The 17009-nt window shown below is 42.0% G+C and overlaps 1 protein-coding gene across 1 annotated transcript in view; it reads left to right on the top strand.

Moving 5' to 3' along the window:
• LOC112406060 (coagulation factor VIII-like) overlaps nt 1–14715 on the top strand; it is a 92947-nt gene extending 78232 nt beyond the window's left edge. Inside the window, exons 19-23 of the mRNA XM_024754707.1 lie at nt 2530–2646; nt 3164–3235; nt 4630–4715; nt 8052–8207; nt 14596–14715. Coding sequence (XP_024610475.1) covers nt 2530–2646; nt 3164–3235; nt 4630–4715; nt 8052–8207; nt 14596–14715 — 551 coding nt within the window. The remainder of the gene's footprint in view (nt 1–2529; nt 2647–3163; nt 3236–4629; nt 4716–8051; nt 8208–14595) is intronic.
• The last annotated feature ends 2294 nt before the right edge of the window (nt 14716–17009 follow it).

Raw genomic sequence — 17009 nt, 5'->3', positions numbered from 1 at the left:
ATTCCTTTTATTTCCTTTTCTTCTCTGATTGCCGTGGCTAAAACTTCCAAAACTATGTTGAATAATAGTGGTGAGAGTGGGCAGCCTTGTCTTGTTCTTGATCTTAGTGGAAATGGTTTCAAATTTTCACCATTAAAAATGATGTTGGCTGTGGGTTTGTTATATATGGCCATATATTGCCATATATGGCCCACATATGATTGAGGTAAGTTCCCTCTATGCCTACTTTCTGGAGCATTTTTATCATAAATTGGTGTTGAATTTTGTCAAAAGCTTTTTCTGCATCTATTGAGACGATCATATGGTTTTTATCCTTCAATTTGTCAATATGGATTATCACGTTGATTGATTTGCGTATATTGAAGAATCCTTGCATTCCTGGAATAAACCCCCCTTAATCATGGTGTATGATCCTTTTAATGTGCTGTTGGATTCTGTTTGCTAGTATTTTTTTGAGGATTTTTTCATCTATGTTCATCAGTGATATTGGCCTGTAGTTTTCTTTCTTTGTGACATCCTTGGCTGGTTTTGGTATCAGGGTGATGGTGGCCTCGTAGAATTAGTTTGGGAGTGTTCCTCACTCTGGTATATTTTGGAAGAGTTTGAGAAGGATAGGTGTTAGCTCTTTTCTAAATGTTTGATAGAATTCGCCTGTGAACCCATCTGGTTCCGGGCATTTGTTTGTTGGAAGATTTTTAATCACAGTTTCAATTTCAGTGCTTGTGATTGGTTTGTTTATATTTTCTATTTCTTCCTGGTTCAGTCTCGGAAGGTTGTGCATTTCTAAGAATTTGTCCATTTCTTCCAGGTTGTCCATTTTATTGGCATAGAGTTGCTTGTAGTAGTTTCTCATGATCCTTTGTATTTCTGCAGTGTCAGTTGTTACTTCTCCTTTTTCATTTCTAATTCTATTGATTGAGTCTTCTCCCTTTTTTTCTTGATGAGTCTGGCTAATGGTTTATCAATATTTGTTTATCTTCTCAAAGAACCAGCTTTTAGTTTTATTGATCTTTGCTATAGTTTCCTTCATTTCCTTTTCATTTATTTCTGATATGATCTTTATGGTTTCTTCCCTTCTGCTAATGTTGGGGTTTTTTGTTCTTCTTTTTCTAATTGATTTAGGTGTAATGTGTGGGGTTGTGTTCCTGTCTCGCTAGTTGTTTGGCGTGGGGCATCCAGCACTGGAGCTTGCTTGTCATTGAGTGGAGCTGGGTTTTCTGCAGTGTCAGTTGTTACTTCTCCTTTTTCATTTCTAATTCTATTGATTGAGTCTTCTCCCTTTTTTTCTTGATGAGTCTGGCTAATGGTTTATCAATATTTGTTTATCTTCTCAAAGAACCAGCTTTTAGTTTTATTGATCTTTGCTATAGTTTCCTTCATTTCCTTTTCATTTATTTCTGATATGATCTTTATGGTTTCTTCCCTTCTGCTAATGTTGGGGTTTTTTGTTCTTCTTTTTCTAATTGATTTAGGTGTAATGTGTGGGGTTGTGTTCCTGTCTCGCTAGTTGTTTGGCGTGGGGCATCCAGCACTGGAGCTTGCTTGTCATTGAGTGGAGCTGGGTCTTAGCGTTGAGATGGAGATCTCTGGGAGAGCTCTTGCCATATGATATTACATGGGCCCGGGAGGTCTCTGGTGGTCCAATGTCCTGAACTCGTCTCTCCTACTTCAGAGGCTCAGGCCTGACACCCAGCGGGAGCACCAAGACCCTGTCAGCAACACGGCTCAGAAGAAAAGGGAGAAGCTCCTCCTACCATACTCTGCTCACTCTTAAGTAATAAACAGTCCTGCAGTCACTTTACATCACAAATGTAGTTCAGGTCACAAATTACAATGTCTACTCCAGGATATTAATCAAAATTCTGAACTTGATTTAAGTTCAGTATCTCCTCCTCCAAGTTGGTTGAGTTTTCTGTTTCTCTACCTTATGCTTCCCCCTCCACTCCTGGCTGGTTGCTGATCTGAACCGCAGCGTGGCAAGGGTAGAGGTGAGGGATGGCACCACTGTCTGCACCAGGCAGATATTTCAATCTGACTCTTTTTTTGGTGGGGTACTTTCAGGGGCTCTTCAGAGACTCCCTTTTGGGACCGTCCCTCATGAAATCCCCTTGACCTGGTTGTTTCCACCTTTATTCTGGGTGGTCACTGTGACTGATTCCTCAGCCCCTCATCATTCACCCTCTAGCTTCTTGCTCCTGGAGTTACTTTACCCCTCAAGGCAGGGAGCCCACATCTCGTCAATGAGAAATACACCTCTGGCTTCGAAAAGCACTGAGTGCAGGCCAGTCTTTCTCCTGTCTCCACCACCAAAGCATCCCGTCACCCAGTCTCTCCCATTTCCTGGGGTCAGCACTCAATTTCCAGGGCCTCCACCTGTCGGGGTCACATGCCAAGCACTCTGGGTTTGAGGGGTCCAAGAATGGTGCAACTGACTTGGGTAGATCTCCTTTGATATTCTGCATAAGCCAGTGTATCTTAAGCCCATTTGTGTGAAAAGAAATAATTTTTGTTCCTTTTGGTTTTGATAAGGTGTTTTTGAGACAGTGGAAATGCTACCATCCAAAGTTGGAATTTGGCGGATAGAATGTCTTATTGGCGAACACCTGCAAGCTGGGATGAGCACTCTCTTCCTGGTGTACAACAAGAGTGAGTGGCACCTACCTCTGTACCTCTTTCCCCCTTCCTAGGGCGGTTGCTTTTGTCAGGAAATGAATACCAGCTCTCAGTCATTTCCAAATCTAAACTTAATATTGCTGGTAGAAATCATCAGAGTCCTCAGAGGAGGGCAGCTATGCTTGGAGCTTTGAACACTTCGACCCTGAAGCTCCAAGAGCAAATTTTGAAGCTTAGTTTTGGTTCAGTTACCAAAGATAAGTTACAAATATCATTTGGAAGAATTTGAGTCTTCACCCTAAACAAGTAGGAGAACCGCTGGTCTACTTACGTGTGGACCTAGTTTCCTCGGCTGTACAATGTGAGTAGCGGTAGCGCCTGCCTGTTGGAGTGAATTAAATGATATAGTGCAGAAGAATATTTAGTACAGCTCTTGGCACATAGTAAACACTAAAAAGTGTGAGCATTTGTTGGTGTCCTCATTGACTTGCATTTGTGCAGCTATACTTTCTGCACTTCTAACTATTGTGCTCCCTTCATGTGATTTCAGAATGTCAGACTCCACTGGGAATGGCTTCTGGACGCATTAGAGATTTTCAGATTACAGCTTCAGGACAATATGGTAAATACTATTCCTTTCTCTTAAAGCACTGGGCTGATTATATCTTTTTTATTTCTATTGGAAAGATTCAGATAACCAATCCATCTCCATAGGTGCCTTTCAAATCTATTTTCTCTTCTCCATTTCCCAGTGTGAGCATCTTAATTCAGGCCATCATCACTTCTCACCTGAGTAATGCCACTGCCTCCTTAAATGTCCTGCCTGCCTTCCATATGGCTTCCCTTGAGTCCATTCTCTTCACTGTAGCAAGAAGCTACATTTTTCTGTGAGCAGTGATAGAAAGCTTGAACTGGATCTAGAGAGAGTTCTCAAACTACAGCCCGCAGGCCACATCCAGCCCATCACTTGATTTTGTATGGCCTTCAAGCTAAGAATCACTTTTCTATTCTTAAATTATTGGGGGAAAAAAACGAAAGAAGAATAGTATTTCATGACATGTGAAAATTATATGAAATTCTAATTTCACTGTCCATAAAGAAGCCACACCCTTTCATTTACAATCATCTGTGGCCGCTTTTGCTCTACAACAGCATTTAAGTAATTGCAACAAGACCAGATGATCTGCAAAGGTTAAATTATTTACAGAAAAAAGTTGGCCAAACTCTGTTTTAGAGGGAAAAAATTGCATTCGAAAAAGAGGCTTGAAAAACAAACAAACAAATTGCTGGAGGAATTACCAAATTGTAGGCCACTTTGAAAAAAAAAAAAGAAAAAGAGGGCTCCCCTGGTGGCGCAGTGGCTGAGAGTCCACCTGCCGATGCAGGGGACACGAGTTCGTGCCCCCGTCCGGGAGGATCCCACATGCTGCAGAGCGGCTGGGCCCGTGAGCCATGGCCGCTGAGCCTGCGTGTCCGGAGCCTGTGCTCCGCAACGGGAGAGGCCGCAACAGTGAGAGGCCCACGTACCGCAAAAAAAAAAAAAAAAAGAAAAAAGAAAAAGAGGCTTGAAAGTTATATACTAAAATAGTGTTATTTTTCTCTGGGTGGAAGTATGGTGTTTTTTACTTCTTTTATTTTTATTTTTACTTACGTTTTATATTTTATTTTCTAATTTTTCTCTAGTGAGCATACATTAGGTAATAAAGAAATAATAATATTATTTGATAGTGATGGTAACACATTCCAGTATTAGCTAACTAGAGGTACTAACAATCAACAAAATTATTAAATTTTAGAAGATACAATGGACAACAAGGACAGGCCTGGTAGTAGTCATTGATGAGAGTTCTCAATCTATAGCCCGCAGGCCACATTGGTAGTCATTGATACTAATATGCTTTATGCCTTTAACGTCTCCACAGCTAGCATTAACCTTTCTCAAGAGAGTAATTTTATTCCTAAGTGACTAGGACCAACCCAGCTGAATCTAATCTCTCTCCCCTTTCTTGGGCAAAGGACAGTGGGCCCCAAAGCTGGCCAGACTTCATTATTCTGGATCAATCAATGCCTGGAGCACCAAGGACCCCTTTTCCTGGATCAAGGTTAGAAAATGCATCGCATTCCATCACATCACACATTCCTCTTGCAAGCTCAAAGCGTTTTATAGTTTTATATCTCCTTTATACCAAAGTCATTTTCATCAAACTCCATGTAATAGACGAGGAAAGAACTGAAGAATAGAGTGGCTTATGATTTGTACCAAAAGAGTCAGGAATGAAAGACTCAGGAATAGAATTGAGTACACTGTGTTTTTAATCTTTCTGTTGCGATTAGAATCTCTGAATATTTTCTATAACATTGAACTTACCACCTCCCAAGACTGTATTCTATCTTTAGATGCCTTCAACTGCCTAGATGTCCTTGAGTCCTCCAGTCCCTTCATTTTAATACAAAAAAAATGGCTCAATCCCCCATCCCACAAGCCAAGAAAATGTGGCTTCTTCATTTTCTAAAACTGAATCTTTCTTCTTCACAATTTCTACACCACCCAGTAGTAAGAAACACCTACTGTAGTCCAATCTGATAAACCAACTTGGAGCCATAACTGAAAGTGTCCTAGATTAACTCAATTTCTTTTTAAATGACCCAGTCTTTCATATTTTCTCACTTCCCCATTTCCTCTGGAGCAGTGCTGTCCAATAGAAATGTAACGTGACCCACAAATGCAAACCACACGTGTAATTTTACATTTTCTAGTAGCTGCATTAAAAAAAGGAACATCATTAAAATTTTAATGATTTTCATTAAAATGAAAATCATTTTAATAATACATTTTCTTGGGAATTCCCTGGTGGTCCAGTGGTTAGGACTCTGTGCTTTCAGTGCTGAGGGCCTGGGTTCAATCCCTGGTTGGGGAACTAAGATCCTACAAGCTACACAGCACAGCCAAAAAAATAACGATAATAATACTACATTTTCTTTAACCCGAAATATCCAAAAATATTTTCACATCAACATGTGATCAGTCAGGACTAATTTACACACGTTTTACCACCTACTTCCCCCACCTGCATCCTCTTCTAGCCCGTTAGCTTTCATCTTTTTCTCAGTCAGCTGAGGAAATTCCCCTACATACTTTACTCCTTTGCAAGATTGCATCTGCTCTCCTATTTTCCCTGAGGTTAAAAAGATAAGTAGGGGACTTCCCTGGTGGCGCAGTGGTTAAGCATCCGCCTGCCAATGAAGGGGACACAGGTTTGAGCCCTGGTCCGGGAAGATCCCACATGCCGCGGAGCAGCTAAGCCAGTGTGCCACAACTACTGAGCCTGCGTTCTAGAGCCTGCGAGCCACACCTAATGAGCTCACGTGCCACAACTACTGAAGCCCACGCGCCTAGAGCCCGTGCTCCGCAACAAGAACCCACCGCAGTGAGAAGCCTGCGCACCGCAACGAAGAGTAGCCCCCGCTCGCTGCAACTAGAGAAAGCCCGCGCGCAGGAACGAAGACCAGCCAAAGATAAATAAATTAATTAATTTTAAAAAATAAAATAAAATAATAAATAGGGATCAGGGAAAGATGAGCTAGCTTACCAGCAAGCAGACACAAAGAGTACATCTGTTAATGCCACATCAGCTCATTTTTTTTTGTTTTGTAGGCACTGCCAATTATGACTCAATTTGAGCTGACCGCTAATTCCTAAGCATTTTTTTTTGTTTGTGAAGCTGCCAAACCAGATGTTCCCACCTTGTATTTCTGTGGTTATCACTTTCAACTTTATATGTATCACCGCATAGTGGACATTTTAATCTATTTGGCTGCCCTGCATCTGTTCTATGTATTTCCTTTTTGTAACAGCATCCTCATTTCTATTTGGGGAAATCTGTCTGCCTCACTGGATACAGTCTGATGAGACTAGTAAACAGAGCACCTTTTCCAAGCATAGCCAAAGAACCCTGAGTGATACAGCCTATCAAATTTCCACTTCTTAGATTTGGCCATTGTTCCAGCTTGCCAAGCTCTGTCTCCCAAAGTATTCTCTAGTCTTCCCAGCTTCACACAGTTTACTGACTTGATCAGTAAACTTTTTTATACTTTATCAAAATCATGATCAAAATATTAAAGTGTACAGGGCTTCCTTACTATGTACTGAAAACAAATCAAGCGACTAAATCCCTACCACAACAATCTTCATTTCAGATAAGGAAGGTGAAGCACAGAAAAGTTAAATAACTTGTCCCATGTCACACAGCCAATAAGTGGCATAAGCAACTGAAAGTACCGGGTACAAAACCATGACTTATGTTGAACTGTACTGTTTCTTTGTGTAGCTGTAAACAAATAAAACATATATATAATATATAGTCTGTTTCCCCAACTCAAATTTAAGTTCCATGAGGGCAGGACTCTTTTTTTTTTAACATCTTTATTTGGGTATAATTGCTTTACAATGGTGTGTTAGGACTCTTTTTTTTTTTAATTGTTCACGACTCTATTCCCAGTACCTAGAACAGTGCTTGGCACATAACAAATGCTAAAAATATATTCTTTGAATGAATGAGTGTATGTATAGATGGAGCTTACAGTCAACTGAAAAAGATAGTCATTAAGCACAAGAGTCATGACCAGTCCAATCTGAGTGTGCCAGGCATCTGGGAGAAGTTAAGTTTGACTGGCTTGTTAGGGCAGTAACAGATGTCAACATTCCTGTAATAGCTACTGCCTTGTAATGCTTGCATGACCCATGCCCGCCTCTTTAAGACCCACTGTTATTCACTCATTCATTCCAAAACATGTGCTAAGCATCAGTATTACGTCAGATGCTACGTTAGGTGCTGGAGCTAGAGAGAATATAAAAGCTAACAGGTAGTAACTGTTCCGTATGTGCCAGCAGTGAGCTCAGCACATGTAATGTACTAACTCTTTAATCCTCTGGTAACCTTTTGCCATAAATGCCATCATTCCCTCCACTTTACAGATAAAGAGATTGAGACGTAGAGAGGTTAGGTGACTCAGACAGGTTCACTGCATTAAGGATCTCAGTCTAACAAGGAAGGCAAAAAGCATGAAAACTTTACAATGTGGTGCAATGATTTACTCTAATGAAATAATATATAAAGTGAAATGGAAACAGAGAAGAAGCCGCACTAAATTTGTGCAGCATAAAGGATGTGTGCAGAGGAAATTGGAGCTCAATGATGTGGAAGTGATTTCCTTTGTCAGGAAGTAGTCTGGGAACTCAATGAGCACATTTCCTACACGTTCCCATCATTTATTCCACAGCTTCACATGCATCCACATTTCAGCATTGGTCTCTGCTTCACCTGCACCTCCAAGGCAATACTGGGTGTATCTGTATCCATGTAGATTCTTCTTAAGCTGGTAGATGGTTTCAGAAGGTGGTTCATACATTTAAAATAAAGGGTCGTTTTCATCTGCAGGTGGATCTGTTGGCACCAATGATTATTCACAGCATCATGACCCAGGGCGCCCGTCAGAAGTTGTCCAGCCTCTACATCTCTCAATTTATCATCATGTATAGCCTTGATGGAAAGCAGTGGCGGAGTTATCGAGGGAATTCCACTGGGACCTTAATGGTATGTAATTAGTCCTTTTAAGAGAATGCATGAATCTTTTAAAGAGCTTTTGACAGATTTCAGGTATGGAACAAACAGTCATAGCTTCTACAAATTTAACCCCCAAAAAAGAATTTTCCACTCATGGGCAATAGGAGTGATTATGGACATATGGACAAAAAAGTGGTAGCATCAAGGATCTCATAGGTAATAGAAATGAACAGGTGCTCTATTGAGAGAAACATGTGATTCCTGACTGGGTAGATTGGTAAGATTGTCAGTTTGCTTATGGATATTCTAGGTTTGAAGTGACAAAAGGGCAAGCGGGCTCAAAACCGTAGCTTCATCATCTACTTTTCCCTCATTCTTGTACCCCCTGATGAACAGCCACACATCCAGCCAACTCTTCCTTGGTAACACCTCTCCCATCTCTTCTGTTTCATTTATACAGTTGTTACTACAGCCCGAGGCCCCATCACCTCACACTTGACGTATTATGTTACATTCCTAACTAGTCTTCTTCTGTTTCTAGTCTCTTCTCTAATAAAAGCTGCACATCATTTTGGGGATCATACTATCAGTCCCCTGCCTAAGCCTTTCAATGTCTCCCTCTTGTCTTCAGAATAAGGTTCAAATCCTAAAATGGCCCCATGCAAGATGACTTCTGTTTGCCCCTTCAGATCCGTTTTCCTGCTTCGCTACCGCGCCTCTTCTTCTGTGAGCCTGGCATGTGTGGAATATCAGGGTATTTCTTCCCTTGGCTGTAACTCTCCACTGAAGGCCACTGCTCTCCTCAAAGTGGTTTTCTCTACATGTCCCAGTTACTATCGCTGAGTTGCCGATGACCCCAAAACTTAGCGTCATAAGAAAAGCCCATTTCGTTTTGTTCTCGGATTCTGTGGGTCAGGACTTTGGACAGGGCACAGCAGGGATGGCCTGTCTCTCTGCTCCATAGTATCTGGGGCCTCAGCTGGGAAGATGTGACAGCTAGGGGCTGGAATCATTTGGAAGCATCTCTACTTGTATGTCTGGTGGTTGGTGTTGAGCGACCTCTGGGGCTGTTGACTGAAGTAGCTTCTCCCAGCATGACTGGCCCAACTAGCAAGGTGGAGATGACGTCACCTTTTCTAATTTAGTCTTTTAAGTCATGTAGTATCACTTGCAATACATTCTGTTGGTTATAAGCAGGTCACACATCCACCCACGTTCAAGGGGAAGGGACCTAGACCCCACTTCTCAATGGGAGGAATGCACAGAATTTCTGCTCATTTTGTCTACCTAATCTTCTTCTCAGCCTTCCAGGCCTAGGGATGGCAGCACCCTGCCCCCGCCTCCTTAACTAGTACCTTTATTAACCTTTCCTCAAATTATACGAATTTTAGTGTTCCGTGTTTCTTGCTGGAACCCTGCCTCGTACAGTAATTGCTGCCAAAAGTAGCCCCAGGAAACAGACCTTCAAAATGGAATTCTAGGATTATGTTGCTAATATATTCAAGGAACACAGGTATAATTCCTTGCTTGGGGAGAAGACTGGATGCTGAGTAACCTATGACATGCGGTGGCATCACAATTTATCAGATTATCACCAGTGAGTGATACAATGGGATGAGCTACAGATGGTGAGGAAGACATTGGGAGATTAAATTGACAGTGGCATTTAGTTGCTATGGCAACAAGTTTAGCATACCTGATTGTAGAGTGACCTGTCTTCTTTTTATGGCCCTTCCTTTTACAGCATACATAGGGAAAAAAGAAATTAAAAGTTGTGAATATATGCAAAGAACACCCATGAACGTACATAGAGAATCAGGATGCATCCATGGAGCTCTGGAGGAGCCTTCCATGTCCTGTGGTTATAGGCAGATACTTGGACTTGATACCAAATCTAGTAGCTGAGCATGTGAAATACAGAGTCACAGTGACAATTAAATGGTCGGTCCCACCAGGCCTATTATGCTAAGGTGAGGGCACTGGTGGAAAGGAATGGAACTCTGAGACCAGGGATGGGTACATTTGTTTTTAATTGGCCGTGCTGCACAGCATGCAGGATGTTAGCTCCCTGACCAGGGATCCAACCCGTGCCTCCTGTAGCGGAAGCCTGGAGTCTTAACCCCTAAACCACCAGGGAAGTCCCGGGGTGGGTACATGTAGGCAGACATGCATGAGGCTGAGAACTGCAAACCTCCAAACTGCCCTGAACCTCCTTTGCCTCAAGAGGCAACCCTTCCCCAGTCTCTGAAGCAGTCATCCATGCTCTGCATACAAGTCTCTCAGTGACTACACCTTGAATAGTTGCTTCCCAAGCCAGTGGCTAGTCTCCTTAGGGCCCTTGTTTGGCCACTACAAAAGCCAGACGAGTCATGGAAAAATGACAGATCATCACAAATTTAATCAGGTGGTGATGACAAAAACCCTGCAATTCCAGGTGTAGTATCTCCTCTGGAGCACATGAACACAGCCTCAGGTACCTAATGTGGAACTACAGACCTGGAAAATGCTTTCTTCTTCATTTCCATTGACAACCAAAATCAGAATAGATTTGCATTTATGAAGTGGGAACAAAAGTATTAACTTTACTGTCCATGCCTCAAGGCAATGCCACTTCCCTTGTTCCTTATCATAATATAGACCCTAGGGACCCCAAACATCTCGACATCCCACAGAACACCATACTGGTCCATTACATGGATGACATTATGCTGACAGGACCTGGTAAACAGGAAATAGTGATCACTCTAAATGCCTTTGTGATTAATACGCGCACACACAGACACAGACACAAACACATAAACATTATATATTGTGTTGTCAACTAAAAGAAAAATACACAACGTGAGAGTTGTGAATCAAGCTTTATTCAGGGTCTTACTGATGACTATAGCCTGGGAGGCGGCCTCTCAGATAGCTCTGAGGAACTGCTCCAAAGGGGCTGGGGGGAGGCTAGTTTACATATGATTTTTTTGTTAAGGAATACATGCAGTCAAGCATAAATCTTGGTAAAATATTACTACTATTCACAAAGAACAGATACCTCAAGTTCACGATTATAGTGTTTTTCTATGTATGGGAAGATGCAAGAAGCAGGGTTCATTAAAATTCTTCCTGAAATGCATATTAACTACCTTACGGCCTGTTCGTCCAAAGCACAGAGCATCCTGTTATCATCGTTAATTTCCTGTCTAAAGCACAGAGTGCCTCATCCTGTTATCCCATTCATCTCTTCCTCTGAACACCAAGTGCACTGTCCATCAGCGGCTGCAGCAGATATTAGTCTTTGTAGACTTGGATGGTGACCAAAATGCTCTTTGCTCTTCTTTTGTTTTCAGTGTGATATATATGTATAGATATAGATATATTAGCATATGTTTATTAAATATTAGCAGATCTTGCTTCTGACTTTAATGGGAATGGATCCTATATTTTGCTGTTTAACATGCTGTTAGTTTCAAATATTTTTATATTTAAAGTTTCTTGCTACTCCTACCTTATTTGGAATGGCTGTAGAATTTCATCAAATGCTTTCTCAGCATCTTGGATAGGATCACATTTCTTCTCTTTGCTATTGTCAGATTATACTCACACTCAATGGTGGGCTGGCAAATGTTTAACAACCAGCTCTGGGGCAAAGTGGGGGGCAGTCAGCACAAAGGCCTTTATTTGTAGTGTTTGCTGATTTCCATGATGTAAATATTCCCATCACACCTGATTTCAAGCTGCTGACACAGTGTCATTGAATGCAGAGTTGGGAGCAGACACCCACAATTGGCTCTCACAAGCCAGTCCTAGCTGGGGCTCCAGCACAAGGCAGTGCTGCATTCCTGGGAAAACTGCCCTTAAGTCATAGTGTATCAGTCATTTAAAGTTTAGCTGGATCCAATTTGCTAACATTTTGTTTAGAATTTTTCTATCTGTACCAATCAATAAAGTTGTTTTACCTCTTTGGGGGGCTGTATTTATCAGGCTTTGGCATTAGAGTTATACTAACCTTGAAAACAGTGTAAAAGCTTCCATCTTTTTCCATTAAACTATTGCTCTAGAATAGTTTAATTAATGTAGTAATCATCTGTTTAATGAAAATTGGATGGAAAAGCCACTGTGCCTCGTTTAGTGGTAGATACTTGAACTACCTTTTCCGTACCTTATCTGATTACTGGCATTCTCATTTTCTGTTACCTATAGTTAATTGCTGTAAATGTGTACATTAAAGTTCTATCTCCCTTCCCATGCCATATATCTTTCCTTACCTGATTACTGGCATTCTCATTTTCTGTTACCTAGTTAATTGCTGTAAATGTGTACATTAAAGTTCTATCTCCCTTCCCATGCCATATATCTTTACCTACATGCACACATGTATCTCTCTTTTTCCCCCTTTATCAGAGTTGGTGTTTATCTATTCTATTGGATTTTAAAAGAATCAACTCTTGGTCTTAAAATCAAACATAGATTTGAAGGTGTTGTTTTCTAATTAATTAATTTGTTTAAAATTCACTTTCATTTATCTTCTTGTTTCTTAGAATCTGGAGTTAAATGACTAGTTCATTTATTTTCAACCTTTCTTGTTCAATGACAAAGATAAAATAGTTATTAACTGCACTCATGAGGGTCATTCCTTGAACAGTTATTAACTACTAGGTTCTAGTGAAGGGCTACACAAGCTAGAGCCCATGGACTTGGAATACAACCTGCTTTTGCATATGGACTGTGAGTTAAGAATGGTTTTTACGTGTTTAAAGTTTCAAAAACAAACAAACAAGGAAGATTATGTGGTATGAAAAGACTGAAATATTTCTCTCTCCTCCTTTACAGAAAGTGTTTGTGGACTGGTGGTCTAGTCTAATGGCAGTAGAGATGCCTAGACAGTTCACATTAACCAGAACCCTTCTATCCCAGAGCTTTTTGCCCAATTTACAAATTTCAGTCTTAGTCGTCTTCCTCCAGTATAGTGGTTCTCAAATGACTTAATATCTTTGTACCATTTACATACAAAATATTTTTTCATAAGCAACATTTCTCATCATAGAAGTCCCTTATAAAGGGGAGCCCAAGCACCCTTTCAGGATCACTGCTTCACTGCCACTATTTTCAATATTTCATAATATTTTGAATGTTAATTTTGAATTGTCAATGAACATTTCAGTGATGCAGATCTTTCCCTCTGGTTTTCAAGTTAAAAAGAACACTAACCATGTCCTGTCAACATAAGTTGATATATAGCAAGATTTCTGTCAAAATCACTGAAATCTGGCCTTGGCCCAGCTCTCCGTGCTATGAAGTTTCTGAGGGAGATACATAAATGAACCAATGGCAAATGGAAAAAAATCTTTAGCGTTTTCTATAGTTATGCTTGCATACCCAATACCAGGCTCTCTGGTAATCCCTCCCCCCACCTCCTCAAAGCAAGGAGTTTAGACCAGAGGTCTAAGGAGGCTTCTCCTTGCGCCCAAACCCAAATGCTGTCACCAGTCACGGTCCATAATTCCTAAGCATTCTTGTCATAAGGACAATAGGAAGGAGGCCAGAGCTGCAGCCCAGGCTGACAAGAGTGTACCAGCAAAAGCAAGAGCACAAGGGAGCACGCACCCTTACCACTTTGGCAACAAGCTGGACTAGGCTTTTAGGGCTCGGAAAGACCCTTCGGGCAGCCAAGTGAGAGCACAGGAAGGGTGGCTGAATCTGCCTCAAATGGGCCTCCCGTACATTTCCTTAGCCACTGCTTCCACACTGCTGAAATAGAAGTAGAAAGGAATACCCTAAAAGCCCCATCCACTTTGGGACACTTAACTCATAGTGACAACACTCCACATATTCCCGCTCCCCCCGCAAACATGCAAAACCAAGATCTGTTCCCAAACTGTGTCCTTAAATCTCACCTCTGAAGCCCGAGCCTCAACTCCCAGACCCGCCCGCCCCGGCGGGGGAGCAGACAAGCCTCTCGGGCTGGTGAGTGCCGGTCGGCACCGATCCTCTGTGCGGGAATCTCTCCGCTTTGCCCCCCGCACCCCTGTGGCTGCGCTCTCCTCCGTGGCTCCGAAGCTTCCCTCCCCGCCACCCGCAGCCTCCGCCTGCGAAGGGGCTTCTAGTGTGTGGAAACCTTTCCTCCACGGCTCCCTCCCAGTGGTGTAGGTGCCGTCCCTATTCTTTTGTCTCTGTTTATTCTTTTTTATTTTGCCCTACCCAGGTACGTGGGGGGTTTCTTGCCTTTTGGGAGGTCTGAGGTCTTCTGCCAGCATTCAGTAGGTGTTCTGTCGGAGCTGTTCCACGTGAAGATGTATTTCTGGTGTATCTGTGGGGAGGAAGGTGATCTCCGCATCTTACTCTTCCGCCATCTTCCCCTCTAGTATCTTTATCAGTTTTTCATAAAGCTAGATATACACCTAACCTATTACACAAACACTTTCACTTTTAGGAATTATCCAAGGAAAATGAAAAGATAAGTGTACACAGTAACATCAACACAGATGCTTATAGCAGCTTCTTTCATAATAATAAAGAACTGAAAACAGGCCAGATGTCCATCAACTGTTGAACGTATAAATCAAGTGTAGTTTACCAATATAGCTAAATAACACTAGGTGATAAAAAGGAATGAATCATTGATGCACACAGCCAACATAAGTGGATCTCAAAAGAGGCTTCATTGAAAGTATTTACATGTATGATTCCATTATTTGAAGTTCTAAAACAGACAAAAGCAATATGTGGTGAAAAAAATAAGAACAGTGGTTGCCCCTAGGGGATGAGGATGAGGCTAATTGGGAAGAGACCTGAGGAGCCTTTTCATATGACCCAGCAGTCCAGCTCCTGGGTATTTACCTGAGAGAAATGAAAATTTAAGTTCATACAAAAACTTATCCATGAATGTTCATATCAGCTTTATTAAAAATTTGCAAAACCTGGAAACAACCAAAATGTCCTACAATAGGCCAACGGGTAAACAAACTGTGGTACATGCACACAATGGAATACTACTCAACAATAGAACATAACTATTGATACACATAACAATCTAGATGAACCTCGAAAGCAGTATGTTTAGTGATAGGAGCCAACCTCAATAGCTGACACACTTTATGGATCCATTTGCAAGACATATGGGAAAGGCAGTTTTTTAGAGATGGAGAACAGAGCAGTGGTTGTCAAGGGTTAGGTCTGAAGAAAGAGTTTGACAACTGTTGAGAGTTTAGTTAAACTACTCCATAATATTGCAACCTCTGCATTCTTTTTGTGGGGCTAAGGGGCCTGCAGGGGCCTTGGGTGCACTGAAACCTAACCTCAAGGGCATGCCCTGGATGGCAGCCAGCTAAGTCACAAGAAAGTGTAACTGATATGAGTTCCCCAAAGCCCCTGGTGATAAAAGAGTCTCTTCCGCCTCCCAGCTCCTTCCCCTTGTGGGTCCCTTAGATAGGACTCCAACAGAGCTTACGAAAACCCTGCTCTTTTTATGGTTTTGAATTGCCAGTCTGGCCTTATCCAGGGAACCTCAGAAACACATCACCTATGGACCCTAATAAAGGCATAAGCTGCATGTCCTGCTGCTTGCCCTCTGCCTGTACCCTGCCTTGACCGCCTGTGTGGCCCTCCAGGTGTGCTGTGTACCTCATCCAGGACCTGTGAGTACAGTAATAAACTTCTCTATTTCACTTTCCCTTGTGGTCTTTGTTGAATCTTGGCTCACCATCCAACTCCCCACCCAGGACTCTACGTAACAAACGTTATTTTAGCAAAACTCAAGCACTTAAATGGGGCCAGCAGACCAGGGACTTTCCTGGGTTGCTGGAGCTGTTCCATATCCTGAATGTGGTGGTGGATACACACATATATACATGTGCTAAATTCGTAGAACTGGGCTCCAAAAGAGGGTGATTTTATTGCATAATATTAAAAAAAAATAACAGAATGCCATGGACTGCATGCAGTACTATCCCCACTACTTGGTAAATTCTTATTTTAGCACAACTATATTTTTATATATTTTAAAAATATATTTTATGTTATATATTATATATCAGGTTTATATATCAAATATATGTAATTTCTCTCTAACTCTTCTAACCACTATTCTGAAATGGTGGGCAGGTATTACACTCTCATTATTAAAAATGAAGAAATTAAATTTCATTAAAAGGCTAGTACGCTATCAGGGAAGCAGTAGGCATAAAGTTTCTCACTAATCAAAAATACGTAAGGCATAAACATATAGAATTAATTTTAAAACGTGGGTCTCACACGTGGTTACTACTCTAGCTTTCTATGCTAAACCGCCATTTCCACGGTGACATGCAAATTGAGTGATCGGAGGTGGAGCCTGGTCCAGCAAAAGTCACATATGCAAATTGAGATTTTGGGAGAAAAGCCTTTCCAGTGTCAAGATTCAGATGCAGGAATCTTGAGGGTAGGGGCTGTGCCTGGTGCAAGCTTCGTATGCAAACAAGGGGTGCTGGGGTGGGGCCTGGCCGGGCGCCCGCCCACTGTTGCTAGGTTACAGCTTGTTCATGCAGGTTGCCAAGCAGGGCATCTCTTGGCATCTCTAGGGGAACACAACCAAAAACTCTTGACCCTGCATGACCCTAATTCCGACTTTGCCTATGTGTTGATTGTGTCCCGCCCACCCCAATCCCGATCACACCTCAATCTTCCCGTCAAAGCCCCTGCCCCATGGGATTCCATGCCAAGTGCTCTGTCCACCCACCCCTGCCTCCCGCACCCAGGGCGGTCAGTCGCCTTGACACCTTCACCCTATCACGACACCGCCCTCGTGGTGTCGAGCGCCGCCGCAAGGAACCCCGTCCCTCTGGGGACTTTGACCTGGCTCCTTCTTGC

This window comes from Neophocaena asiaeorientalis, unplaced genomic scaffold (genome assembly GCF_003031525.2).
Source record: "Neophocaena asiaeorientalis asiaeorientalis breed wild unplaced genomic scaffold, Neophocaena_asiaeorientalis_V1.1 scaffold918, whole genome shotgun sequence".
Taxonomy (NCBI): domain Eukaryota; kingdom Metazoa; phylum Chordata; class Mammalia; order Artiodactyla; family Phocoenidae; genus Neophocaena; species Neophocaena asiaeorientalis.
The sequence above is the reverse complement of the archived record's forward strand: the minus strand, read 5'-3'. Positions and strand labels throughout refer to the sequence as shown.